Source organism: Mercenaria mercenaria, chromosome 13, assembly GCF_021730395.1.
Source record: "Mercenaria mercenaria strain notata chromosome 13, MADL_Memer_1, whole genome shotgun sequence".
NCBI lineage: Eukaryota > Metazoa > Mollusca > Bivalvia > Venerida > Veneridae > Mercenaria > Mercenaria mercenaria.
The window spans coordinates 22,481,712-22,504,347 of record NC_069373.1 but is presented as its reverse complement, the minus strand read 5'-3'; the positions used below and the strand labels follow the sequence as shown (position 1 = coordinate 22,504,347).

At 36.8% G+C, this 22,636-nt stretch overlaps 1 protein-coding gene across 3 annotated transcripts in view; it reads left to right on the top strand.

Moving 5' to 3' along the window:
* The first annotated feature begins 8 nt into the window (after positions 1-8).
* Positions 9-22,636, top strand: part of LOC123529388 (nuclear receptor subfamily 2 group C member 2-like) — a 44,231-nt gene continuing 21,603 nt past the window's right edge. The window contains exons 1-6 of one of the 3 annotated variants that reach the window (XM_045309703.2): positions 9-95; positions 11,408-11,557; positions 13,487-13,605; positions 17,636-17,755; positions 21,391-21,441; positions 22,382-22,523. In XM_045309703.2, coding sequence (XP_045165638.1) covers positions 11,428-11,557; positions 13,487-13,605; positions 17,636-17,755; positions 21,391-21,441; positions 22,382-22,523 — 562 coding nt within the window. In that variant the 5' untranslated portion in view covers positions 9-95; positions 11,408-11,427. Of the gene's footprint in view, positions 96-403; positions 553-1,505; positions 1,524-11,407; positions 11,558-13,486; positions 13,606-17,635; positions 17,756-21,390; positions 21,442-22,381; positions 22,524-22,636 lie in introns of those variants that run through there. The other 2 variants (XM_045309704.2, XM_045309705.2) reach the window with 2 other exon arrangements.

Here is a 22,636-nt window from a genome sequence, read left to right as displayed (position 1 = left end):
GTTCTTTCTTTCTGTCTGGAGGAGCAGGTCACAACCTATGACCTTTACACTGTCTGGCATAAAACTTCGGAATTTTGTTATTTTTCTCTGATTTGGTAAGTTCATCTTAATATTTTCTGATAGATTTTATGAATTATACTGTACAAATGTACGTCTTACAAGTTTTTACCGTCCATTTTCGTTTTAACAAACGGAAATAAGATGAAAAGCGTGAGAGGATTTCGCCATTTTCTGTATTTTTTATTTCAAATTTAGGAAAGCGAGTTACAAAGACCAAGGAATCGGCAGAGCTGCAGTTTTGCACGCATATATTCTTATTTCATAATTGTAGAGTAAAAGAAGCAGTGTTGAAATGTTATTATGATAAATAGCTTCTCCTGATTTAGTGTGTTGTACACTCGATTTTGACAGTTGTAACCCCGCACGTTTACTGTACGGTGCATGACCTTTGTGTATTTGTCCCGGTGACACGGTCATATTGTGTAGTTTCGATTTGCTTTACTTCGATTTGAATGTGTTACAATCAGTCTGTTTTCTCTTTGTGCACACAATGTAAGTATCTTCTACTGAGACTATTGGATTGGCCATGAAGAGTCTTAGGCAATATGACAAGGAACTGGAATCAGTATGTCAGATGAATATTTTATGCTAATAAGATATGTCTGGGTTCAGATGACTAGGTCATGTTATGGCATGTGACACAAAATCTCAGATTTTAATTGTCTGTAGCTTCTGATTGGCAGTTTTGAGGTGGATGTGTAAGCAAACAACAAGTTTATGACATTTTAAGGATTTGTTTCCCATAGAATTTGTATTCAGGCAAGCTGCCAGTTGAGTGCTATTTGAAACACCATACAGATGGCATACATCTATATTTATCTACAATTTGGAGAAACAATCTTTTTAATCAAGCTTTTATACTGTGTTACTATTACTTGTATGGTGTTTTAACGTTTCTTAAGCAGTTTTTCAGATTTCATTTGAAATTATAGGAGATTTTTTGTTAGACTTTATAATTTGACTTTGGTTCTTTAAGAACCAACTAAGTAAAATTTTTGAAAGCATACATATTTCAACATAGAAATAAATTTAAGTCTTCTGGAAATTTATTTGTTTATCTCCAAGGAAAGTAATAAGTAATCTAAGTATTGAACTGCTGAGAATAAATAAAAAAGAAGTAAATTTAATCAAAGTACTATTTTATTATTATTCATAGAGTGATACTGCAACTAGTCAATCAGTTATTGACACTTTCATAAAAAAAAAATCCCTCCGGATCATTATTTACATGCAAGTCATCACTAATTGTACAGCACATGCCTTGAATAAAACTATAAAATTAATACAGTCAGTGGACTGGTGTTTCAGTTTGGAAGTTGCTGTTTTTTTTTTTTGGTAATTGTAAAATGTTTTTTTTTTTGACTATTGTTTGCAGACTGTCATTTGGGGAATTTGATTAAGATGAAATTGTCCTGATTTGTATTCCTAGACAGAGAGAGTCCATCAGATCTGGACAATAACCAGTATGTTTCATTTAAGACTAAGCACGTTTAATTCTATTTATTGTCGGTTCCTTAAGGTAAAATTATCAAATTTCTGACATAATTTATTCAACTGAGTTATTCAAAGATTAGTTTAGATTGATTTTTATTGACAAAATAGGCATCAAAGGCACATTTTACAATAAAAACTATGTAGGCATTTTAAATCAAATTTTTTTTAGATTTAGTAGTTGAATTTTCATTTTTTATACAAACAGTGTACCGCTATCTGCTCCTGTCTCATATTCTAGTTACTATAATAAATGCACGGAGGTCTTGTTTCTGTTTATTTAGTAGTGCTTCCCTAATTGTGCAAATATGGCATGTTAAGTATTATTTCATTTGCTCCATGTGTATTGTGTTAAAGGTCAACAGTTCAGCTGTTTGGCGTCCCCAGATAATGGTGAACTATAGAAGAATGTAATTGCGTAATACAAAATCCCATGGGCAAGCTTACTAATACTACACAGACTATTGCTCTCTCTTGTGTATATGTTCTATTTACCTATGACTGGTTATTTGCAGGGTTAAAGTGTCAAATATAGACCATAGGTTAACCCGAGGTCAATTTGATCAAACTATTTGCATACTAGCAGTCTTTGGCTGTTATATGATTACAGTATATCTTCAGATGAAATTACAAAGCATTGATTGTTTTAATGACAAAATATTACCATTAAATTCTGGGAAGAATGTACTTTGTTTTGTAGCTAGTTTGAAATTTTCTTGTAAATTTGTTGCCTTTTCTGGAATAGTAAACATAATTTACTAACTGAACTGCTTTGGGATTTTACATACCGTTTTTCTGACAGCACATGTTTTTGTGGAACCAGGAGATGAAATCCCCACATGGTTAGTTGTTATGTACTTTGAAGATATTCAGCATAATATTTTTTTTTTATTGATAAGCAGAATACATGTATTTAATATATAGTTAAAATTAGTTTTTTTTTATTTCTTCAGTTTTATTTGTGTGATGATAAAAAAATTCACCAATCTAAATATTTTACAGCATAGGAAACAATAATTTTTAGCTCAGCTATTAAAAGAATAAGGAGACTGTTGCGCTCACCCTGGAGTCCAGTATCTTCTTCATTACTAAGAAATTTAGATACATGTACAGGGTTCTCACTAGCAATTTTAAGTTGCAGTCCTGGGACTCCCAAGGCTGTAAAAGTTGCAGTCCTAAGTAGTCCGACTGATAGACATAAATGCTTCGTCAACACTTTAGCCTTTTTTGTACAGACAAGTTATGTGACATTTAGTGATCACAATCACCTAAACAATACTCTTGTGAACTTAAAATGTACAGACAGAATAGGGGAAACGTAAAACTTTTATTATTTATTAGCAGCATTGCATTAAAACATTTGCTCTTTTCTGGAATACAATAATGCACAGTATATTTCATCTCATTGTATGTCACTATCAATCTCAGAGTCCGAGGATTCACTTGCATCATTTTTATTTCTTTTTACCCCTATACCAAACAATACTTGTAACAAAATTTGAAACTAATTGAAATTTTGCAGAGAAATAATCTCGGTAAGACCACATCGACAGCATCATAAAATTACTCAAAGAATTATAATTAAGACTAATTTTAACTTTTTCTAAAATGTTCTTTGATTCTGCCACGTAATTAATATGTGAGAAAGCAATCGAAATAACTTCAAACACTATATACTATCTGTTTTCAATCAGCGATTGTCACCTATGCTAACATGCAGACAATCACATGTAATTGCGTAGATATTACACATGTCGCCATGTCTCGCGGTGTAATGCAAACAGGCTATTGGCTATACGCAGCAGTCGATGGCAAGCAAGTAACTCCACCCACTAATCCTGCTCAGAGTCAAATCTTGTGCAAACAATTAATTACGGAGTTAAAGTTTGCGTCCACTGCAGAAGCTTGTGCCCAGGGACTTCCAGGCTTCTTTAAACATGCGTATACCAGGACCAGTTACATGTACGGATGCAGAATTGGGCGTTTCCGAGAATCCTGCATGTATTTAATTCAGACTTGCCATACTTGCTCAAAGTGGCAGTGTACATTAGTGTAACAAGAGAAATAACTATCTGGAATATTTCCAATGTTATGCCCTAGACATTTTTGTAAAAGTGTTTTCTATATTTAATATTACTTAAGTTATTCCATTGAAACTTGCTGTACAGTACTTTCTCAGAGTGACAATACACATTATTGTGACAAGAAGTGTTTCTCTGCATGCAATATTTCTAGAGTTATGCCCCTTTTAAACTAAAGTTTTTGTAAAGTCCAATGTCTCGTTCGTTATTAAATATAGTCAATTGAAATTTGCTATACTTACTCGTAGTGACAGTGTTCATAATTATGAAGAGATTTGAAGCTCTCCCTGCAGTTTTTAACTTAGAAATTTTGTTTTTCAAAGTACAAAACCATGTATTCAACTATTTAGTTACTATGCTAAAACTCCACACTCATATTTCAGGTAATAACAGGTTGAGACATCATGTCCCATAAATATTACATTAATTTAATTATATCCAAATTATTCCCCTTCTTGGATTGAACTTTTCATCCAAGCTGTTCTCTGTAAGGTCAATGCATTTATTGAATTGAATAATTATACAAGTAAATGAGGTGGAATAAACATGGTGAAAGGTGCATGTCCAGTAACTCTGAAATGTATTTTTGCAAAGTTGAGCCCCTTTTTGCAGTTTTTGGACTTAGTAAATGCAGGTTCAAAAATCGAAACTAATGCAGATATTTGGATGAAACTTCACACAGATGTTAGTTAAATAAGATCACAGCACTAAGTCCAATAACTCTTGCTTGAATTTGGGCAATATAATTGTACCTATTCTCAGATAGGAAATTCATCGAATTGACAAGTCTTTGAATAGTTTGGCTTGTTCGCTTGGATATTCGCAGATTTATCTGCATTTTTGTCCAACTAGATGATCTGATGCTGTTTTTTGGCAGAGTTAGTCACAGTGAGTGTATATATGTAATAGTATGTTTAATCTGTTTGTATTCATAATGTGACTGTTTGTATTCACAATGTGTTTACATTCACAATGTTGGTGTTTGTATTCACAGTGTCGGTGTTTGTATTCACAAAGTGTTTGTGGATACAATATTTTTGTGTTCAGCTGAGAATGGTCTCCACTAAAAACTTTCCAGCAGATATGGCCTGATTATACAGAAATTGTGACAGAGTAATGGGCTACCAGAATTTTTTTCTGGTAGCCCAGCATTTTTTTGTAGCCCAGAAATTTAAACCCCGGAAGTATAAACTTGCTCAGTCCGAACCCGACTTACTGAGATGTGAGAATCAAAGGGGTTTGTAACAATGTTTGGTTAACATCAAACTAAACCTGTGTGTTTGTTTCCAGTTATAATTTTACTTACAAAGCATACAATTTTCTGGCAGAATCATGTATTTAAATTAGTGATATTAAAATAATGTTTATTATCCCCGCCTAATGTTAATTGCTGTAGGGAAATGCCATTCTGCAAGTTTCAGTCAGATTGCATAAAGACAAAGAGTTATATATGAATGGCCCTTTGTACATACATTATATAGTGTTTTATTTCATTTTGTTGTCTCTCCGAAGTCATATTTCGGACATGGATAAAACATGGTAGAAATATTAACTAGTTGCTGTAGAGTAATGATGCCCAGCAAGTTTCATTCAGATTGGTAAAGGAAGACAAGATTACTTGTGAAGTTCATACTTAAATTGAAACCACTTCTACCATATCCTCATATGTTCGGGTTAGCTTTTAAGGCTGATAATGCCTTTGTTATGCCCCCTTCGAAGAAGGAGGGGTATATTGTTTTGCAGATGTCGGTCGGTCGGAATGTAGACCAGTTCGTTTCCGGATGATAACTCAAGAAGGCTTGGGCCTAGGATCATGAAAGTTGATAGGGAGGTTGGTCATCACCAGCAGATGACCCCTATTAATTTTGAGGTCTGTATGTCAAAGGTCAAGGTCACAGTGACCCTGAACAGTTAAACGGTTTCCGGATGATAACTCAAGAACGCTTAGGCCTAGGGTCATGAAAGTTTATAGGGAGGTTGGTCATGACCAGCAGATGATATATTGATTTTGACATCAGTATGTCAAAGGTCAAGAACACAGTGACCCTGCACAGTTAAACAGTTTCCGGATGATAACTCAAGAACGCTTAGGCCTAGGATCATGAAAATTTATAGGGAGGTTGGTCATGACCAGCAGATGACCCCTATTGACTTTGAGTTCAGTATGTTAAAGGTCAAGGTCACAGTGACCTTGCACAGTTAAACAGTTTCCGGATGATAACTCAAGAACACTTAGGCCTAGGGTCATGAAAGTTTATAGGGAGGTTGATCATGACCAGCAGATGACCCCTATTGATTTTGAGGTCAGTATGTCAAAGGTCAAGGACACAGTGACCAGGAACAGGAAAATGGTTTCCGGGCAATAACTCAAGAACGCTTGGGCCTAATGTCAGGAAAATTAATAGTGAGGTTGGTCATGACCAGCAGATGACCTCTATTGATTTTGAGGTCATTAGGTCAAAGGTCAAGGTCACATTGGCCAGGAACAGTTAAACGGTTTCTGATCTTTTTGTCCAAAACCACAGGGCCTAGGGCTTTGATATTGGTATGTAGCAAAATCTAGTGGTCCCCTACCAAGATTGTTAAGATTATTTCCCTGGGGTCAAATATGGCCCCACCCCGGGGGTCACATGGTTTATATAGAATTATATAGGAAAGAACTTTGAAAAACCTCTTGTCCAAAACCACAGGGCCTAGGGCTTTGATATTTTGTATATGACATCATCTAGTGGTCCTCTACTAAGATTGTTCAAATTATTCCCTTAGGGTCAAATATGGCCCTGCCCTGGGGGTCACATGGTTTATATAGACATATAGGGAAAAACTTTGAAAATCTTCTTGACCAAACCACAAAGACTAGGGCTTTGATATTTGTAATGTAGCATTATCTAGTGGTTCTCTACCAAGTTTGTTCAAATTATCCCTCTAGGGTCAAATATGGCCCCGCCCCAGGGGTCACATGGTTCATAAAGACTTGTATAGGCAAAAAACTTAGAATCTTCATGTCCATAACCTACATCATTCAAATTTGGACCACATGTATAGTGGCAAGATGAAGCTTGACATGAGTTGACCTTGATCTTGACAGAGTGACCTACTTCCACATTTCTGTAGCTACAGCCTTCAAATTTGGACCACATGCATAGGTTTATGTACCGAAACAAACTCACCTTCTTGTTGACCTAGTGACCTACTTTCACATTTTTGAAGCTACAGACTTCAAATTTGGACCACATGCTTAGTTTTGTGTTCCGAAATAAAATATGACCTTGATTTTGACCTAGTGACCTTTTTTTCATATTTCTCAAGCTACAGCCTTCAAATTTGAACCACAAGCATAGTTTTGTGTACCGAAATAACTTTGATCTTGAGATTGACCTAGTTACCTACTTTCACATTTCTGAAGGCACAGGCTTCAAATTTGGACCATGCACACAGTTTTGTGTTTCGAAATAAAATTTGACCTTGATTTTGACCTAGTGACCTACTTTCACATTTCTCAAGCTACAGCCTTCAAAGAACTTTTGTTTACAGTGAGCATATAATTTCTGTTCATTGTGCAATTACTGAATGCATCAAGGGGGCATTTCGTGTTCGACGAGCTCTTGTTGCTTTTGTCTTTGTGTGGCTGCCACATTTTTTTCTTGTGAATGTATAGTAAAGTCTTGTTAATCCTATTTCCGGTTATTGTTATCTGTATTTGCTAAACGGTTTGAATATTAGTGAATAAAGAATTATGAATATTTTTTTATTTGATTACCTCCCTTTATAGCTGCAGCAGTTATAGCAGTATTACCAGTAAAAGAGGTGCTTTTCTAACAATGCAATAATATGAAACATCTCTTTGGAAGGCTGTTTTATCTGTTTTTAACTTAAAATTTAAGGTATGATGGAACTTTAAGGTGTATTACTGTAATTGACCACTTTTATGGTACATGAATAACCCTGTATAATATTTATATATCTGAGAGGTTAGCCAGTGATAATTATCACTTTATACCTATTTTTCACAGCTAGCCGCCTTCATTTGTGGTAACCTGGAGGTCAAAGGAGGTTTTACTCTGATTATATTGGCAGGTTTTGGATTTATTAATTGGTCAGATATAACACTGACTGGTCAAAGGTTCATAGAAGGTTAACACTGAGGGATAAAAATGTATTCCTATGTAGTATTTATGCAAGTTCGAAAATCCATGAAGGCATGTAAGTTTTATGGTTTCTAGTCAAAAAGATTTTTGGGGAGTGCTGGATGTGCGGAGGAAATTATGAAAATGTTTGAACTATTATGTCCTTTTGCATTTATCCTTTTTTTATGAAATCAGTTTTTGTGTACTTGTGAATCAGCATTATAATGGTTATTCAATGAGGTAATTGTGTTCCAAGCTGGAAAACTTATTAAGCTATTTGTGTTATGAAAGCCATAGAGAACATTTTTGACCCCCTCCCCCCTCCACACACCACCTTTTCTGTATAATGTTGACACCTTGTTTCATTTACTTAATCGTTGATAGAATCTGCTAAAATTAGCTGTTTTGCATTCTGGGAATGTTGGCCATTGTGATGAATTTATTCAGTCAGAACATTTAACCATTAGGTAAATTACAGAAACTTGTAAAATAACTAATAATATTATATTTTACATTAAAAGATGGATAAACATACAAAATATAAATAATAATAAATAATTTATTGTTATTGCCCAAACTGAATGATGTACCTGATTCAGTGACAGTGAACACCTCTTCGAATAATAAGTGGTACTGCCCAAACTGAATGATGTACCTGTTTCAGTGACAGTGAACACCTCTTTGAATAATAAGTGGAACTGCCCAAACTGAATGATGTACCTGTTTCAGTGATAGTGAACACCTCTGAATAATAAGTGGAACTGCCCAAACTGAATGATGTACCTGTTTCAGTGACAGTGAACACCTCTTTGAATAATAAGTGGAACTGCCCAAACTGAATGATGTACCTGTTTCAGTGACAGTGAACACCTCTTTGAATAATAAGTGGAACTGCCCAAACTGAATGATGTACCTGTTTCAATGACAGTGAACACCTCTGGTTCTGCCCAAACTGAATGATGTACCTGTTTCAGTGACAGTGAACAACTCTTTGAATAAAAGTGGTACTGCCCAAACTGAATGATGTACCTGTTTCAGTGACAGTGAACAACTCTTTGAATAAAAGTGGTACTGCCCAAACTGAATGATGTACCTGTTTCAGTGACAGTGAACAACTCTGGTACTGACCAAACTGAATGATGTACCTGTTTCAGTGACAGTGAACAACTCTGGTACTGCCCAAACTGAATGATGTACCTGTTTCAGTGACAGTGAACACCTCTGGTACTGCCCAAACTGAATGATGTACCTGTTTCAGTGACAGTGAACAACTCTTTGAATAAAAAGTGGTACTGCCCAAACTGAATGATGTACCTGTTTCAGTGACAGTGAACAACTCTGGTACTGCCCAAACTGAATGATGTACCTGTTTCAGTGACAGTGAACAACTCTGGTACTGCCCAAACTGAATGATTGTTCTGTTTCAGTGACAGTGAACAACTCTGGTACTGCCCAAACTGAATAATGTACCTGTTTCAGTGACAGTGAACAACTCTGGTACTGCCCAAACTGAATGATGTACCTGTTTCAGTGACAGTGAACACTTCTGGTACTGCCCAAACTGAATGATGTACCTGTTTCAGTGACAGTGAACAAACTGAATAATGTACCAGATTCAGTGACAGTGAACACCTCTGGTACTGCCCAAACTGAATAATGTACCTGTTTCAGTGACAGTGAACACCTCTGGTACTGCCCAAACTGAATAATGTACCTGTTTAGTTTTAGAAATTTAGGATGCTAAAGGTTAAAACATACTTAAAAAGCTCATAAAACTGTAAATTGTTAGAGTATAAATACCTGTTTTAACGATCAGATATCAAATTTATTAAAAAGAATTCGGTCTGGTAAAATATTATCCGGTCCTGTAAAAAAAATCATGTTTACCAGACCAATTGTCCTGTGAATATTCAGGGTCTTTCATGAACACTGTGATGTACCTGTTTCAGTGACAGTGAACACCTCTTTGAATAATAAGTGGAACTGCCCAAACTGAATGATGTACCTGTTTCAGTGACAGTGAACACCTCTTTGAATAATAAGTGGAACTGCCCAAACTGAATAATGTACCTGTTTCAGTGACAGTGAACACCTTTTTGAATAATAAGTGGTACTGCCCAAACTGAATGATGTACCTGTTTCAGTGACAGTGAACAACTCTTTGAATAAAAAGTGGTACTGCCCAAACTGAATGATGTACCTGTTTCAGTGACAGTGAACAACTCTTTGAATAAAAGTGGTACTGCCCAAACTAAATGATGTACCTGTTTCAGTGACAGTGAACAACTCTGGTACTGACCAAACTGAATGATGTACCTGTTTCAGTGACAGTGAACAACTCTGGTACTGCCCAAACTGAATGATGTACCTGTTTCAGTGACAGTGAACACCTCTGGTACTGCCCAAACTGAATGATGTACCTGTTTCAGTTACAGTGAACAACTCTTTGAATAAAAAGTGGTACTGCCCAAACTGAATGATGTACCTGTTTCAGTGACAGTGAACAACTCTGGTACTGCCCAAACTGAATGATTGTTCTGTTTCAGTGACAGTGAACACCTCTGGTACTGCCCAAACTGAATTATGTACCTGTTTCAGTGACAGTGAACAACTCTGGTACTGCCCAAACTGAATAATGTATCTGTTTCAGTGACAGTGAACAACTCTGGTACTGCCCAAACTGAATGATGTACCTGTTTCAGTGACAGTGAACACTTCTGGTACTGCCCAAACTGAATAATGTACCTGTTTCAGTGACAGTGAACACCTCTGGTACTGCCCAAACTGAATAATGTACCTGAATGATTGTTCTGTTTCAGTGACAGTGAACACCTCTGGTACTGCCCAAACTGAATTATGTACCTGTTTCAGTGACAGTGAACAACTCTGGTACTGCCCAAACTGAATAATGTATCTGTTTCAGTGACAGTGAACAACTCTGGTACTGCCCAAACTGAATGATGTACCTGTTTCAGTGACAGTGAACACTTCTGGTACTGCCCAAACTGAATAATGTACCTGTTTCAGTGACAGTGAACACCTCTGGTACTGCCCAAACTGAAATAATGTACCTTTTATTTTAAAATTTTAGAGTAAAAAGTTTAAACATACTTAACAAATTCATAAAAGAATTGGTTGGTAAAATACTTTTTAATCGATCAAAAAAATTGTTTAAAGACATTGTCTGTAAAATATATCAGGTCTTTAAAAAAATCATGTATGTACCAGTTCAGTGCCAGTGAATACATCTTTCATGAACACTGTGATGTACCTGTTTCAGTGACAGTGAACACCTCTTTGAATAATAAGTGGAACTGCCCAAACTGAATGATGTACCTGTTTCAGTGACAGTGAACACCTCTTTGAATAATAAGTGGAACTGCCCAAACTGAATAATGTACCTGTTTCAGTGACAGTGAACACCTTTTTGAATAATAAGTGGTACAGCCCAAACTGAATGATGTACCTGTTTCAGTGACAGTGAACAACTCTTTGAATAAAAAGTGGTACTGCCCAAACTGAATGATGTACCTGTTTCAGTGACAGTGAACACCTCCTTGAGTAAAAAGTGGTACTGCCCAAACTGAATAAATACAGTACATTAGCCATATTGATTTGTCTAAAGTAGCATTTTTCATTATGTTTCAGGTATTGATACGTAGTATTTAATGAGTTCAGTGGAAGACGGAAGTGGAGTTGCCCAAAACCCAGCCCCAGGGCAAGTCCCTGGGGGTCAGTCAGTGATTGTAATGGACGGGACATTACCAGAGAATTTCATTCATGTACTTTCTCCACAAAGTGAGTCAGTCTTTTTCTAGCTTAACTATTTGAAGAAAAGGTAGAGCTTATATGGTCCTTTTTGTTCAAATGGTTCTATTTAACCCTGTTTAGGGGTCACCAGAGGTGAGAACAGATAAACTTTTAAATGACTGTTTCTCATAAACTACTTGATGGATCCTCACCAGACTAGGTCTGCAGCTTCATTGTAATGGGCCTCCAAAGCTAAAGTTAAAAGATCTTAAAACAACTTCATGAACTATGTTCTAATTGCTACCAGTCAGAGTCATGGCATGGTGCCAATATAGGGCATATATGCATTGTACAAACAGCTTTAACAAGTTTAATTTTTGTTTATTAACTATGGCTGCAAACAATTCTTACACAATTTTGGTCAATTCTCTTTCTATTTTACAAAAGAATAAACTTGTATTGAAACACAAAATGTCTTTGTGATATGGCTGATTATAAAAAATAATCAATTCACCTTTCTGTTTAAATGAAGCGGAATGAGGAGACATATGCTTTTACTAGTTTTTTATTAGCTCACCAGAGCCAAAGGCTCAGGGTGAGCTATTCTGATTGTTCACCGTCCGGCGTCCATCTTCGTCGTCCGTCCGTAAACTTTTACTTTAAACGACATCTCCTCATAAACCAATAGGCCAATTTCATCCAAACTTCACAGGAATGTTCCTTGGGTGAAGCTCTACAAAATTTATTCAAAGAATTGAATTCCATGCAGAACTGTGGTTGCCATGGCAACCGAAAGGAAAAACTTTAAAAATCTTCTTCTCAAAAACTAGAAGCCTAGAGCTTAGATATTTGGTGTGAAGCATTGCCTAGTAGACCTCTACCAATTTTATTCAAATCATGACCCTGCGGTCAAAATTGACCCTGCCCCAGGGGTCACTTGATTTAACATAGGAAAATTTTAAAAAATCTTCTTCTCTAAAACCAGAAGCCTAGAGTTTAGATATTTGACATGTAGCATTGCCTAGTGGACCTCAACTAAAATTGTTCAAATCATGATCCCGCCCCAGGGGTCACTTCATTTTACATAGATTTCTATAGGAAAATCCTCAAATTTTTAAAAAAAAATAAACCAGAAGGCCTAGAGCTTAGATATTTCACATGTAGCATTGCCTAGTGGACCTCTACAAAAATGTGTTCAAATCATGACCCCCGGGGTCAAAATTGACCCCACCCCAGGGGTCACTTGATTTTACATAGGAAAATCTTCAAAAATTTTCTCAAATTAAACCAGAGGGCCTAGATCTTAGATATTTTACATGTAGCATTGCCTAGTAGACTTCTACAAAATTTATTCAAATCATGACCGCCAGGGTCAAATTGACCCTGTCCCATGGGGTTACTTGATTGTACATAGAAAAATCTTCAAAATTTTCTAAAAATAAACCAGAAGGCCTAGAGCTTAGATATTTGACATGTAGCATTTCCTAGTGGACCTCTACAAAATTTGTTCAAATCTTGACCCCCCAGGGTCAAATTGACCCAGCCCCAGGGGTTACTTGATTGTACATAGGGAAATCTTCATAAATTTGCTAAAAATAAACCAGAAGGCCTAGATCTTAGATATTTGATATGTAACATTGCCTAGTAGACTTCTACAAACTTTGGTCAAATCATGACCCCCAGGGTAAAATTGGCACCGCCCCAGGGGTTACTTGATTGTACATCAGAAAATCTTCCAAAAAATTTCTGAAAATCATCAGTTTGACATTTGAAACATGTAGATCATATAACTTAGGTGAGCGATCCAGGGTCATCATGACCCTCTTGTTGTGTTAACCAAGCTTTTTCAGGTATATATTTTTACCAACAAGTATATTTTTGTCCAAGTTATGATTCAGTATACTGGAAATCTCAGTGACTTTGGTTTTATAATAAATCAAACCTTTATCTATAATGTTAAGCTGTTGTTTATTTTAGTGGGTATTCCAGTAGTTGCAGGTGCCACTACAAGTAGTGCTCCAATGGCCTTACAACAGAACATACAAACTATCACACTGGCCCCAGGAGGATTTGCTCTACCTGTATCTCTGGCTTCTGTAAGTATACACTGATCCACTAATCTCAAGGCATACCACTTAACATATAAACCGTATCTAAGTCCCAGGGGGAATTGTACTACCTGTATCTCTGGCTTCTGAAGTTACACTGATCCACTAATCAAGCATACCACTTAACATATAACCGTATCAAGTCCAGGGAATTGTCACCGATCTCTGCTTCGTAAGTATACACTGATCCACTTATTCAAGGCATACCACTTAACATATAAACCGTATCTAAGTCCCAGCGGGGCTTGTACTACCTGCATCTCTGGCTTCTGTAAGTATACACTGATCCACTACACTGACACACTTATCTCAAGGCATACCACTTAACATACAAACCGTATCTAAGTCCCAGGGGGCTTGTACTACCTGTATCTCTGGCTTCTGTAAGTATACACTGATCCACTAATCTCAAGGCATACCACTTAACATATAAACCATATCTAAGTCCCAGGGGGGCTTGTATTACCTGTATCTCTGGCTTCTGTAAGTGTACACTGATCCACTTATCTCAAGGCATACCACTTAACATATAAAACAATATCTAAGTCCCAGGGGGGCTTGTACTACCTGTATCTCTGGCTTCTGTAAGTGTACACTGATCCACTAATCTCAAGGCATACCACTTAACATATAAAACCGTATCTAAGTCCCAGGGGGAATTGTACTACCTGTATCTCTGGCTTCTGTAAGTATACACTGATCCACTAATCTCAAGGCATACCACTTAACATATAAACCATATCTAAGTCCCAGGGGGGCTTGTTTTACCTGTATCTCTGGCTTCTGTAAGTGTACACTGATCCACTAATCTCAAGGCATACCACTTAACATATAAAACAATATCTAAGTCCCAGGGGGGCTTGTACTACCTGTATCTCTGGCTTCTGTAAGTGTACACTGATCCACTAATCTCAAGGCATACCACTTAACATATAAAACCGTATCTAAGTCCCAGGGGGAATTGTACTACCTGTATCTCTGGCTTCTGTAAGTATACACTGATCCACTAATCTCAAGGCATACCACTTAACATATAAAACCGTATCTAAGTCCCAGGGGGAATTGTACTACCTGTATCTCTGGCTTCTGTAAGTGTACACTGATCCACTAATCTTAGTGTTATTTTTAGAGCGACGCAGCGGGGCGCCCCCGCCCTGCCCTTTTTTACTGCCGCCACGCTGCCCTTAAAATGTGCCCTCTTGCCTTTAATCTTCTGCTAAATCCCGCCAATTTCCCTGTTGCCATGCCTCGACGATTTTTGATCAGCAAATTACGTCACTGCGAGTGCACACAGGTAATGAGAATCAAGTGTTAAAACTACTTGATAAAGAGTATGGATCCTGTGTAATGTCAAAAAGGCGTTCGTAGGCGACCAGCTGGTTACCGAACATGTGAAAAGTGCCCTAGATTTCTTTGGTCAAAATTTAAATTAGACCGTTGTTTAGTATAACAAGTATATATCAATGCAGTTTGATTCTACTGTAATTGCAACTAGAAAATGCACAAATTTTAATGAATATCGAAGGTAAAAGTAAGATTAGGATGTCCGTTCACGAGTCTTATTACTCCCGATGTCGTATGCAATGTTTCCATATTTTCTGCAAAAAAGCTGACTGTCCGTGTAATTTTTTAAGAAAACATAAAATTGAGGAACTATCTCTGGTTTACCCAGTGGGTCGAGTAACTGAGAAAAACTCTTAAGACAACATTCCGAAAGTGTACCAGTATCCGGAAGTTATTTGGATATCGTTTTAGTAACTTTACCTGACTGTAATAGCACTTTTCTGTTAATGAAATATTGATGAAAGACGATCAATACAACATGACTTTGATAATTATTAGTTTACAATGTGACTTGAAATCTTTTACTATGTTGTTTACAACATGATCTTGGTTCCAAGATAAAGCTTATATTAATTAAGGCCCTCAACTATTTCATATTCATATGAATAAGTTGACATTCTTGGTGACATTTTTAGAAAGGCTTGAATGGTTTAACCTAAACTATAAAGTAAGTAAAAAGCTTTGTAAATATGTAATGTTTTTGGGAAGATTACACTTATTCTGTGACAATTCTTTTAAATGTGCAATTTTAAAAGATAAATGGAATACAAATTAATAAGACATCTAGAATGCAACTACTGCTAGGTAACTTTCATAGTCTAAAAAGCACCTGTCCCTTTAGACAACACCTGCCTTTTAGGCAGCACCTGCTCTTTTATGCCCCTTTGAAAAGAGGGTATTGTTTGCAGAGTAGCGGTCGTCTGTCCGTCCGTCGGTCGGTCGGTCGAATGTAGACCAATCCGTTCCGGATGATAACTCAAGAACCTTGGGCTAGGATCATGAAAGTTATAGGGAGTTGGTCATTACAGCAGATGACCCTATTGATTTTGAGGTCTGTATGTCAAAGTCAAGGTCACAGTGACCTGAATAGTAAAACGGTTTCCGATGATAATCAAGAACACTTGGCTAGATCATGAAAGTGATAGGAGGTTGGTAATGACCAGCAATGACCCTTTGATTTTGAGGTCAGTATGTTAAAGGTCAGGTCACAGTGACCCTGAACAGTAAAACGTTTACCGGATGATAACTCAAGAACGCTTGGGCCTAGATCATGAAGTTGATAGGGAGGTTGGTAATGACCAGCAGATGACCCTATCTGATTTTGATGTCAGTATGTTAAGGTCAAGGTCACAGTGACCTGAACGTAAACGGTTTTCGGATGATAACTCAAGAACACTTGGCCTAGGATCATGAAAGTTGATAGGAGGTTGGTAATGACCAGCAGATGACCCATTGATTTAAGGTAGTATGTTAAGGTCAAGGTCACAGTGACCCTGAACAGTAAAAGGTTTCGGATGAAACTAAACGCTTGGGCTGGGTCACGAAAGTTGATGGGGTTGGTAATGACAGCAGATGACCCTATTGATTTTGAGGTCAGTATGTTAAAGGTCAAGGTCACAGTGACCGGAACAGTAAAATGGTTTTCAGGCAATAACTCAGAACGCTGGCCATAGTGTCAGGAAAATATAGTTAGGTTGCCATGACCAGCAGATGACCACTATGATTTTGAGTCATTAGTCAAGTCAAGGTTACATTGGCAGGAACAGTTAAATGGTTTCTGATCTTTGTCCAAAACCATAGGCCTAGGCTTTGATATTTGTATTAGCAAAATCTAGTGGTCCTCTACGAAGGTTGTTCAGATTATTCCTAGGTCAAATAATGGCCCCACCCCTAGGGTCACATGGTTTATATAGACTTATATAGGAAAAAACTTTGAAAAACCTCTTTCTAAACCACATGGCTAGGGCTTGATATTTTGTATATGACATCATCTAGTGGTCCTCTACTAGATATTCAAATTATCCCCTAGGTCAAATATGCTCGTGTGGGTACACATGGTTAACATTACTTTATAGGGAAAAACTTTGAAATCTTCTTGTCCAAACCACAAAGACTATGGCTATTGGTAATTTGTAATGTAGCATCATTTAGTGGTCTCTACCAAGTTTTACAGTAATCCTCTCGGAATATGCCCGCCCCAGAGGTCAATGTTCATAGACTTATACAGGAAAACTTAGAATCTCATGTCCATAACTTACATCATTCAAACCCCCAGCAAATTTTCAGGATTTTCAATATTCCATACTTTCACCCATGCTGATTGCATCAAGGGGGGCATTTCGTGTTCGACGAGCTCTTGTTGAGCTCTAGAAATAACACTATAATCTCAAGGCATACCACTTAACATATAAACCATATCTAAGTCCCAGCGGGGCTTGTACTACCTGTATCTCTGGCTTCTCTAAGTATACACTGACCCACTTATCGCTAGACTTACCACTTAACATATAAACCATATCTAAGTCCCAGGGGGGCTTGTTTTTACCTGTAAGTCTGACTTAAATACCTATCCTTGATAATGAGTCAGTGGAAACTTAAAAGAAGCAATCGAAGTATCGGGATTATTGTATTTTCAGGTATCGAGCTCCCTGTAATGATTTTTTTTCATTTTCAGGCATCTAGTTCTGGTGCATCTACCAATGGTGGTACCCCACTTGTAGTAACAACAGATTTGTCAAAACTGCCACAATTGCAAGTCTCTGGTGCCGGAGTAGACTGGGCCAATAAACTCAAGGTAAGATATGTAAATATTGCTACAGTTACAAGTGTCAGGTGCTGGAGTAGACTGGGCCAATAAACTCAAGGTGAGATATGTAAATATTGACAGTTACAAGTGTCAGGTGCTGGAGTAGACTGGGCCAAAAACTCAAGGTGAGATATGTAAATATTGACACAGTACAAGTGTCAGGTGCTGGAACTTAAGGTAAGATATGTAAATATTGACACAGTTACAAGTGTCTGGTGCCAGAGTAGACTGGGCCAATAAACTCAAGGTAAGATATGTAAATATTGACACAGATGGCTTGGGGAAAGTTGGTTGTACTATCCAGGTGCTTTCACATGTCTGAAATAAGCTCCAAGGGGCAACTGGGGTCTTTTTCTGCAATGAATAACCGGAAAGTGATCATGTGATCTGTAATTGTGTCAGTGCGACATTAACCCCCAACAAAAAAATGGTACCAGTGGACAGGGGTGATAAAATTTTGGATTAATCTGGAAAGCAGGATTTGAAGGCTTCCATGTTTAGTTTTGAGATAGATGTAAATCCGTCTAGTTTCCTTGCGTAGGGGTTAGGGAGCTATAATACCAAGTGCATGACTGAATGTTGGGTGAAGGTCGCCCCTATAATGCAAAATGTAAAGTGTTAGAGAGGACAATGTACGCAATATGCATTATTATCCCCCGCCGATGAAATCGGGAGGGGGGTATTGAAATGGCGTTGTCCGTCCGTCAGTCCGTCAGTCTGTCAGTCCGTCCGTCCGTCCGTCCGTCCGTCCGCAGCCATTTCTCAGTAACTACTTGGTAGAATTTCATGAAACTTGAAATAAACATGAACCAACATACTGCGATGATGCCCGTCAAGTTTTTTTTTTGATTGGTCAATTTCCCTCAGAGTTATTGCCCTTGATTTAATAAAAAATGTCCGTCTGCAGCTATTTCTCAGTAACTAACAGGTAGAATTTCATCAAATTTGAAGTAGACATGAACCAAGATACTGTGCTGATGCCCGTCAAGTTTTTTTTTTGATAGGTCAATTTCCGTCAGAGTTATTGCCCTTGATTTAATGAAAAATGTCCGTCTGCAGCCATTTCTCAGTAACTAGCAGGTAGAATTTCATCAAACTTGAAACAGACATGAACCAAGATACTGCGACGATGCCCTTCAAGGTTTTTTTTCGATTGGTCAATTTTCCATATAGTTATTGCCCTTTAATTGTTTAAAAATCCACAGATCTGTACATAACAAACCAACCAATTGGAAGAATTTCATTAAACTTCTTTCATTCTTTTCCATGAACATTTATTATAAACATGTGATGTTGTGTACCTACACCTGGTCACCACCTTACCTTGGTCCCCCCCCCCCCCCACCCCCACCCCCCCACCCCCCACCATTTTTTTTTTTTTTTTTTTTTTTTTTTCATTTTTCATTTTCTATCAATATTTATAATCAACATGTAAACTGTTGTGTCCTCACCCCCCCCCCCCCCCCCCCAGCCCCACCCAAACAAACCATTCATTTTCTTTTAATTTGATTTTGACTAATGAAATTATTTGCTTCTTGGTAACATTCTTAACTTTTTGCTGGATATATTTTTTTGCCGTTCCTCAACTCTGACCCTTTCGGCGGGGGATTCCAATTCATCGAATTTGCTTGTTTTGTACATGTTTTCTGCTACACTAGCGTTAATGCATGCTCGTAATTTCAGTTAGAGTCGATCAAAGATGTACCTGAGTAAAGAAAAAAGCCAAAATAATTATGTAGAATCAAGACAGATGTAAAGCAAATTAATTTTTTGACACACATCGCATTATCCTGTTGATATGACTGTAAAACATAATTTATGCAAACTGTGATGAATAAGTGCATTTCATTACGGTCAGCATTTTAATTAAATATTGAACATTTGGATAAGTTGTGTATTTAATTCAAATACTTCTTTATATTGCCCTCATTGGACTCCCCAAAAGTCTTGAACACATCATTTGATTGAAAATATTGTTTACCCTATTACGTTAATTTACTGTTAAAATACTACCTATGTCTTCTGTTGCTTGAACGTGTATCACAGTATCATCTGATAAGAAGTTGACTACGTGTAGTTTGTGTGGATAGAACCTTTCTTACATAGGTGCAACATTCCTGTCAGTAATAAAACTCATAAATTAAATCTAAATACAGGCAGATTACGAATATGTTATACCGGTATTATATAAGATGAACAAGTGACAAGAACAATTAGCCAGTCTTAATCTGTCAATGCCTGAATTGATTCTGGTGTAGACAAAAGTAGAGTGGGAAGACCTTCTTGTTTATAAATTAGGAATCATTAAGATTGACATGATTAATTTGTACTTTATCTCACATTTTAGTGGTGAATGGTTTGTTCTGTGGTTTCAAGAACGTTACTTTATCTCACACTTGGTGAATGTTTTGTTCTATAGTTTCAAGAACTGTACTTTATCTCACACTTGGTGAATGTTTTGTTCTATGGTTTCAGGAACTGTACTTTATCTCACATTTTAGTGGTGAATGGTTTGTTCTATGGTTTCAAGAAATGTACTGTATCTCACCGGTGGTGAATGTTTTGTTCTATGGTGGTTTCAGCAACTGTACTTAATCTCACATTTTAATGGTGAATGGTTTGTTCTATCGTTTCAAGAACTGTACTTTATCTCAAATGTGGTAAATGTTTTGTTCTATGGTTTCAGGAACTGTACTTTATCTCACATTTTAGTGGTGAATGGTTTGTTCTGTGGTTTCAAGAAATGTACTATATCTCACCGGTGGTGAATGTTTTGTTCTATGGTGGTTTCAGCAACTGTACTTAATCTCACATTTTAATGGCGAATGGTTTGTTCTATCGTTTCAAGAACTGTACTTTATCTCACGTGGTGAATGTTTTGTTTTATTGTTACAACAACTGGTCTTAGTCTCACATTTTAATGGTGAATGGTTTGTTTATGGTTTCAAGAACTTTACTTTATTTTACACATGGTGAATGTTTTGTTCTATGGTTTAAAGAACTGCTCTTATCTCACACGTGGTGAATGTTTTGTTTTATGGTTTCAAGAATTGTACTTTATCTCACATTTTAATGGTCTTTGGTTTCAAGAACTGTACTCTGTCTTACCAAGTGGTGAATGTTTTGTTATGGTTTCAAGAACTGTACATAATCTTACAAATTGTGAATGTTTTTTTCTTTGGTTTCAAGAACTGTACTTTATGTCACATTTTAGTGGTGAATGTTTTGTTTAAAGATTCAGGAACTGAACATTCTGTCACCAGTAGAGAATTTCTGTTTTATGGCCTCAACAAATGTGCATTCTCTCACAAGTGGTGAATGTTTTGTTTTATGGTTTCAAGAATTGTACTTTCTGCCACCAGTAATGAATGTTTTGTTTTATGGTTTCAGCAAATGTACATTCTGTCACCAGTGGTGAATGTATTGTTTTATGGCTTCAGCAATTTACATTCTCTCACCAGTAGTGACTGGTTTGTTATATGGCTTCAGGAAATGTACTTTCTGCCAGTAGGAAATGTTTTGTTTTATGGTTTCTAGAACTGTACTTTCTTCCAAGGCATGTTATGGCTTCAGGAAATGTATTTTCTGTCACTGGTGGTGAATGTTTTATTTTATGATTTCAGGAACTACAGCAGAATCAAAGAATTGACAGCCTTGTGCTTCCCAAAGTACAGGTATGTATTCCTGTCCATCTGCAATAAATCCTGCCTTATCAGAATCTTTAAGGACAGACTTATTGTGCTGATAAAAGTTGTAGTTTAAACTAGGTTTGCAATTATACATTCCACTGTTTGCCCTGTGCATTAAATAAAGGAAACTCTATCAAATTTGTTCACAAAATTCAATGTTATACTCTTACATTCCATAATTTCTTCAGTATGAATAAGCTTGCCACTGTCTGACATTCCATGAGCAACCCTATTTTGGTTATTGTCACCTCTTTGACATTAAGACGTGGACACTGGGAAAAGCGTTGAAAATAATTTGCATTTTTATCAGAATCATGATTCTGTATGCAGTTTAATTGGAAAACATAACTGCAACTGGTGCACATTGTATCAGCATTACCTGTAACCACATGTAGCATAATGTATATGTGTCTCCAGAGTACATGTAGGAGTCATTCCATCTGATGACTTAAGCTTGTAACAGCATATTTTAACATCACCATACTTACAAGATGCGTTTAAACACTTGCACGTCAGAAACAAGTACTGTGTCACATCTCAAATAGTCACTTATTTAAAATTTGTTATTATGACTTAATAATGATTTACACTGACTTACAAATAAAAATGTAGCTGAAATTACAAATTTGCGTTGTTATAACAGTTTGAAGATAGATCACAAGTTGTTTATTGTTTTGCCATGTGGGTTGTGCCCTCATAGGGTTATTTTCTGATAAAAGACAATTTCATTTTTCATGAAAATGGACAGTATTATACATGCTAGTGAAATAATTGCAATCAGAAATAAAAAAGTCTAGAAGTGTACAATTTTGTTTGCACACACCTTGTATACGTACATTGTTATCAATATTTGAAGGAACCAAACACAGCAGTGGGCCCTCGGCACTTGTGCAAGCAGAACGTTACTGCCCTTGTTATATTTCAGGACTTTCAGGTTGGAGATATACAACATGCACAGAGAATGGACAGGTTACGGGAGGAAAGGGAGAAAGCTTTACAAAATCAGAAACAGCCTTTTGATGCGAACAAATTTGAGCCTTGTCTTGTTTGTGGCGATAGAGCGTCAGGTATGTAATATATGTCCAATGGGCACATTTTATAAATAAACCATTCATATTCAAGCAGTTAAATTTGGAGGACTTTCTAAGCTTTCTTTGAACATTGCTTTGTATTTTTTTTT